This window comes from Panicum virgatum, chromosome 8N (assembly GCF_016808335.1).
Source record: "Panicum virgatum strain AP13 chromosome 8N, P.virgatum_v5, whole genome shotgun sequence".
Lineage (NCBI taxonomy): Eukaryota > Viridiplantae > Streptophyta > Magnoliopsida > Poales > Poaceae > Panicum > Panicum virgatum.
This window is the reverse complement of record NC_053152.1, coordinates 7,607,494-7,614,100: the sequence shown is the minus strand read 5'-3', so window position 1 is coordinate 7,614,100 and position 6,607 is coordinate 7,607,494. Positions and strand designations below refer to the sequence as shown.

General features: G+C 49.4%; 1 protein-coding gene across 2 annotated transcripts; it reads right to left on the bottom strand.

Annotated features, from left to right (window-relative positions):
- Nucleotides 1–2,891: 2,891 nt before the first annotated feature.
- Nucleotides 2,892–6,280, bottom strand: LOC120686435 (amino acid permease 3-like). 2 transcript variants are annotated; one of them, XM_039968635.1, is made up of 3 exons: nucleotides 5,497–6,280; nucleotides 4,436–5,421; nucleotides 2,892–3,504 (listed from the first exon to the last, which is right to left on the bottom strand). In XM_039968635.1, exons 1-3 carry the CDS (start codon nucleotides 5,817–5,819, stop codon nucleotides 3,494–3,496), a joined length of 1,320 nt encoding a protein of 439 aa, XP_039824569.1. In that variant the 5' UTR covers nucleotides 5,820–6,280; the 3' UTR covers nucleotides 2,892–3,493. The 2 variants fall into 2 exon arrangements, with proteins under 2 accessions (XP_039824569.1, XP_039824568.1); XM_039968634.1 differs by having other exon boundaries at nucleotides 2,892–3,496; nucleotides 4,428–5,421; nucleotides 5,497–6,279.
- Between the last annotated feature and the right edge of the window lie 327 nt (nucleotides 6,281–6,607).

Below are 6,607 nucleotides of genomic sequence, written 5' to 3'. Positions count from 1 at the left end.
CTCGCCGCGCGCGAGCTCATGAAGCCGTGGGCGAGCGGCGTGCCGGGGATCATTGCTGTGACAGAACTGCCAAATTAAAACTCTAAATTAGGCGTAATGGCCGTCATTTGAACATATCAGGCGTATTAGCTTAATGGCTTAATTTAACGGCTCTTTCTCAACCCACGGTCCGATCGAAACATCACTGGTAGTCTCACGCGAAGGTGAACGCAGATGGTACAAGCACGACACAATACTTAAAAATACAAATACCATATGATTATGAAACATTAAGGTTACAAACTGAGTTCGAAATATATATATATAATTTATATAAGCTAAATAGTCTACAGACTTTACAAAAGATGTAACCAAAGTTCATAAGAACAATACCTACATTTTTACACTACCTCATCCTACCCTGCCTACACTCAACCGGTCAGACCGGCCCACTGACCGGTCAGACCGGTCTAACAAAAACTGAAAGGAGAGCGCACACCCAACCCACAGGTGTGTGCCTCGAGGATCTCCTAATCTAGACATCTGGCTCCACAACCTCCCATCCCTCCATGCCTCGATGGACGAACTTGGTGCAGCAGGGACAGAAGTCTACATCTGAATGTCCTGAAATAATTGTGGCAACAAACCCTGAGTATACTAATACTCAGCAAGACTTATCCGACTATTGGGTATACTTAGCCCACATATCTAGACATGCAAAGCTTTTTGGCTGGTGGTTTATTTTGCGAAAAAGCGACTAAAAGTGAGTCCTTACTTCTAATATTTTAGCTCAAAATTATCTTTAACCTAACCATCCTCTAACATTTGCATAACAACTAGAGCAAACATGGTGGAACATTAAATAATAATTCAAAGTAATCATCATCATATATCTATAATATTCTATCTTATTACTACGAGGCGACAAAGATATCAAGGCCCTCATATCCGCGAGACACGGCGAATCGATCCGATTTAACCTTGTAAGGTGGATCTAACCAACACGGCACGCATAAGCCCCGTCGGACCACACGCACCAACCATTCCCCTCCCCGTCTCGAACTACAGGACCGTCCCACCATCATATGGTCAGCCGAGCTCAACGTGAGACCACCAAAAGTAAATACATGCATCCCCATTTCTCCGTGACTACTCGACTACCCTAGGAGGTGAGTTGAAGTCCTGTACTTTCGAAGTGACGCAGTACTAGGCTTACCGGTTTCGACTACCTCCTACTCCCGGCATGCAGTTAGTACAGTTCAATCCCCGATTAGCACTCCCGACAACGACCGGTTCTTAATCGACACAGACGGGGCTAAGACACCCAGGAACCCTGTCCTGCTGCAATACCTATATACCATCATCATTCTCTGTCCGGTCTCAAGTTTCCATCATTTCTACATTTTATTCCATATCTCAAATACTGAAGTATAAAGATAAATATATATCTCGCAAGTAACCGGCAATTACTCGACTTCTAAATGTCCTATATCTCGCGAGTGACAAGAAATCACTCATCTTCTACCGAGACCTATTAAGCATAGCATTGCTATCGACTTATACATACTAGTATAAACTCAAGGAAGCCTAGGGATCATGCAACTAAGGTTTCAAACAATTCCTAAACGTAATGCACAAGTAATAAATAAATATATATATAATGAGTCATAATTTAAAATAATAGGACATGCACCGGGCCTTGCCTTCGGGCTGCTGCACAGAGCTAGAGTCAACTGGGCCTTCGGGCTGCTGCGGTTTCTACACGTATGCAATTGCCATGAGAAATGCATAAATGGGTTGCAACCTCAAAACAGCCAATGACCAGATGCAACTACTAGTAATTTACACAAAAATTGTACTCCCTTGCCCAAAATATCCCCCAAAATCCGGAGTATCCGGACGAATACCCGGAGTATCCGGACTCCCAAGTCCAGAGTTTCCGGGCCTATACCCGGAGTTTTCCCTGGAGTGTTCCAAACCCGGAGTTTCCGGGCAGACCTAACAAAAGGGCAAAAACACCATGCTTGTCACAGGGCGCAGCGGCGTACATGACATTCCCAGTGCGCCGGCAAGGAAAGAGGGGCGGGAAGAGGCCGGGAAGGTCGAGAAGGATGCGCTGAAGCTTACCCCGTGTTCGATTCGTGCGGAGGAAGGCCAAATGATGGAGCTCGACGTGTGAGGCGGAGCTTCAAGCGGCCAACAATGGAGGATGTCCGTGGGGAGCCATTCCGACCGAGGAATGGATCAAACGGGCTTGGGGAAAGGTGGAGAACGAGGAGAGGAAGATACTTGTGGAAGGAATCGACGATCCAGCGGCCGAAGGTGGATATCGATGGTGGGGCGATGGGGGAATGAGCGCAGCTCGGGGAAGAAGAAGAGAGAGCTGAGTGAGAGTGGAGAGGCTAAGACTTGGATTTAAAGACGCCTCAACCGTTTTGTCCGGAGTTTCCGGGCCTACGGCCGGAGTATCCGGATGGGGTGTTACAGTTGCGCATCCCTTGGCTCATGGCCACCTTCCGCCGCCACCTTGGCGCGCTCGCAGAGCGGGCGCCAGCGACGGTGGGCTCGGCGCTCGAGTGGACCTCTCTCCCATGGCGACACGGCAGACGGGAGCAGGTGGTGGGGGCGGCGGAGCTGCATGCAAGGGGTGACGCGCGGGACCGGTGGCGGCGGTGAGGAGCAAACTGTAGGGGTAGCGGGGAGCTCCGGGCGGGAGCAGGGAAGGCGCGCGGGACCGCCAGCGGCGGTGTGGAGCAAGCGACAGAGGACGGCACAGAGCTGCGGGATTGGAGCAAGGGGGCGGGATGGAGGAGCGAGAGTACGGGAATGACGGGGCGCACACGCAAGCAGGGATTGCTAATGCTCAGCGCTAGGTAAAGATGCCCAGCGGCGCCTCCTGGATAGAAGACGAGGATAGAAGACGAGGTAGATAGCCTTTCTGTTGGATGGGTTTTTTTGTCTCCCTTTTCTTTTTTTAGCTAACTCACCAAGATACAAGAGCTCTTGCAGATGCTCTTAGCTATTTGACTAGTTAAATCGAAATATAGAGAAACGTATCTAGTGCAAACCAAGTTTTGGTGCAAACTCCGTGCAAATCTACTAAAAAATATTTCAAAAAATTCTGAAAAAATCATGAATGTGCTTCTCAGCTTACCTCATCCATATATAAAATTTCATGGTCAAATTCATCTTACCCTAGAAGTTAAAAAAAAAAGACAAATTTGCGGTGCATTTGAACTATTACTGTTTGTCAGAAAATTTGTCTTTTTTGTAACTTCTAGGGTAAGATGAATTTGACCATGAAATTATATATATAGATGAGGTAAGCTGAGAAGCACATTCATGATTTTTCTCAGAATTTTTTGAAATATTTTTTAGTAGGTTTGGACGAGGTTTGCACTTCTCTTTTTAACTAGTCTCTTGGAGTTGCTCTAAGGGGAGAAAATTGCATAAAAAGTGCTATCTAGCTTGTGATTGCAACGGATGGAGCGAAGCATGCTCTAGCAAGTCATAGCTAGTAGCCGCCAGGGTTCACCTTTTCGTTTTTCTACCGAATCCCGCCAACTCCCGAAAACGAAATTTCGGCCGAAATTTCGCCGAATTTCGCTAATTCCGAACGGAAAGAGAATTCAAATTCAAAAAACGAAATTTCGGTGAATTCCGACCGAAATTTCGGTGATTTCGACCGAAATTTCGGTGATTTCGACCGGAAAATGATGTCCGTTGTGATTTTCGTACTGTTTCGGAGGTCAAATGAAAAACTTTTGAATACCAACTTTGTTCAGTTTTTCGAGATCTACAACTTTTGTTTCAGAAACTTTTTCATTTGAGCAATGGTTTGAAAGTTATTTAATTATTTCAAAAACTACCAATTAAAAGTCTTGTCATTTCATGTGACAACTTCCATTTTCTCTCTTAGGTCTCAACTAGACTTTTATTATTCTTGTTATTGCGGATATGCCTATTAAATTTCAGGGACATTAGTTGATCCAATTGAAAGTTGTTTTAAATCCAGGACAAACATGATTTGAATTGGTTATCAATTCATGTGACAGTGTTTGAATTTTTTTTTATTCAATTTGTATAGAGAATTCCTAAAATGTAATTTGTATAGAGCGAGGAGGGGTCTGGAGAAATGCCAAGCTGCGTCGGATACTAAAAAACTATAAATTCTACCTCATTAGACTACAAATAATCTTGTTTTTCAACTAAAATGTAATTTTAGCCTAGCAAATGATTTTAGATTTGAGTGTGTTCTAGTCCTATTTGCTCAGAAGAACACCTAGTTTTTTATCATATTTTTTTCGAATTTTTTATAAATATTTTTGAATTTTTAAATTTGAAAACGAAAAATAGCGAAAAATACCGAAATTTCTCTTCCCGGTAACTAGCGAAAACGAAAAAAAACACCGAATTTCGGCGAAATTCGACCGAAAAATTTAACCCTGGTAGCCGCTGAACGGCCGGTGCAGCTTGACCGCGCTCACGACGCCGGCCGTCGAGCCGATGGCGCCGGCGACGGACACGAGGAAGCACGCGGCGCTGAGCGTCTGGAGGCAGACCCACCGCGTGCTCCACCTGCGCACGCCGCGCCGCGCGATGTACATCTCGACGGGGAAGTAGACAGTGAGCGGCCAGAAGGAGATGGCGCCGAGCAAGCCCACCACGTCGCCGAAGAAGGGGAGCAGCATGGCGGCGACGGTGGTGAGGCACACGAACGCCGTGCGCCAGGTGAGCCGGAACACGCCGAGGACGAACGGCCCGACCCTCACCTCCCGGGACAGGAACCGGCTGCCAGGCCACCGGGCCGCCGCGCGCGCCTCGACGAAGGCGAAGAGCGGCTGGACGAAGACCTGGTAAGCGCCGACGAGGTGCACGACGATGGCGGCGTTGGCGACGTCGAGGAGCCAGAAGGGCTCGTAGAAGCCGAACCCCGTGAGGAGGTTGTCGGGGGCGCCGTCGCCGAACGCCGCGTACCCCATGCACCCGCACATCATGTAGAAGAAGGTGGTCGTCGCCACGCTCACCATCGTCGCGCGCTTCATCACCGCCGCCTCCGACGGCGGCGGCGCCCGGATCGTGTCCTGGATCTCGATGAGGATGTAGGCGTAGGAGTAGGCGAAGGAGATGTCGCCGAAGGCCTGCAGGCTGCGCCAGACCTTCTGCAGCGGCGACACCCCGGCGACGACGCTGACGCCGGTGAGGCTGCCCCGGAACCCCCCGTTGGCGACGGTCTGCGCGATCCCGAGCGCGAAGCCGATGGTGGCGTAGGTAAAGGACATGGCGGCGGCGACGATCGAGAGCCACCATATCTGGTCGAAGTCCGGGATCTGCGAAAAGACGATCTCGACGGCGCCGAAGAGGATCATGTAGGGGTTGCTCGAGCTCCGGCACGGGTTCCTGTGCCCTTTGTCGTGGAAGCAATCCGCCCTCTTGATCGCCCTGAAAGCATGGATCATTCTTCAGCTTGTTCGCTATAAAAAATTCAGAATAATGGAATCGAAGGCTAGTTCGTACAGCATGCTGATGGAGGCGGCGATGGTGTATCCGATGGCGATGCCGACGAGGTTGGCGTACTGGATGACGCCGCAGAGCTTGACCTGGGCGCCGCCGAGGATGGCGCGGACGGCCTCCGTGTAGGTGTAGTTGCGCTTGCCGGCGACGGGGTCCCCGGAGCGGTAGCACTCGGCGAGCAGCGTGGAGGTGTAGTAGCTGATGGCGGCGAAGACCACCATGGCGACGAGCCCCGGGCCCCAGCCCAGCTGCGCCATCACCCACGCCAGCGACAGCACGCCGGCGCCGATCACCGCCGTGATGATGTGCGCGCTCGCCGTCCACATGGTGCCCGTTCGCCGCGGCCGCCCGTCGTCGTCCAGCCGCGGCTCCCCGCCTCCACGGACACCTCCGTCGCCTCCCGGCTCAGGTGTCTTGGTGGCTTCGCCGCCGCCGCTGCCATCACCGCCGGCCTCCGATGCTCGAAGAAGAAGCTACCTTGCTAATTTGAAACAATAATAATGGCAACACTTGCCTGATTTAGTAAGTAGATGGCGATTTTTAGCTTGCTGTGGTGAGCAATGAATGTGTGTTTGGTCTTTGGTGAATGAGAGGATTGGATCGGCGGTTTATAGAGATGAGGCGACGACGACGAGAGGGAGAGGGAGAGGAGCATTTGATGACGGCGTTCATGGTGGTGGTGGCGGCAGTACCAGTGGCTGGCTCATCGAGTCGCCGTGTGGAAAGGAAGAGATAGAAGTCTTGTTTTCTTTCTAACTTCCACTGCTGGTCTGCTGCTGCCAACACTGGCAGATACTAGCAAACACCTCATCAGTCATCTGTAAATTCTCGCACACATTCTGCATGCTTCTTGCAAATCTTTTTCCCTCCTTTCACTGTCCTAATGGGCCTTTAGCTAGCTTTCTCGCCGACGTTTGCCGGGTTTCCACATAACCCGTAACTTTGTTCAAACTGTTGCCTCCTACTTCCTCCGTTCCAAATTATAATTATAAGACATTCCAACAATCTTGGAGAGTCAAAATTTTTTATGTTTGACCAAATTTATATAATAAAATAATGACATTTATATTATATAAACTAAGTACCATCAGATTTTTTATTAGTTATATTTTTA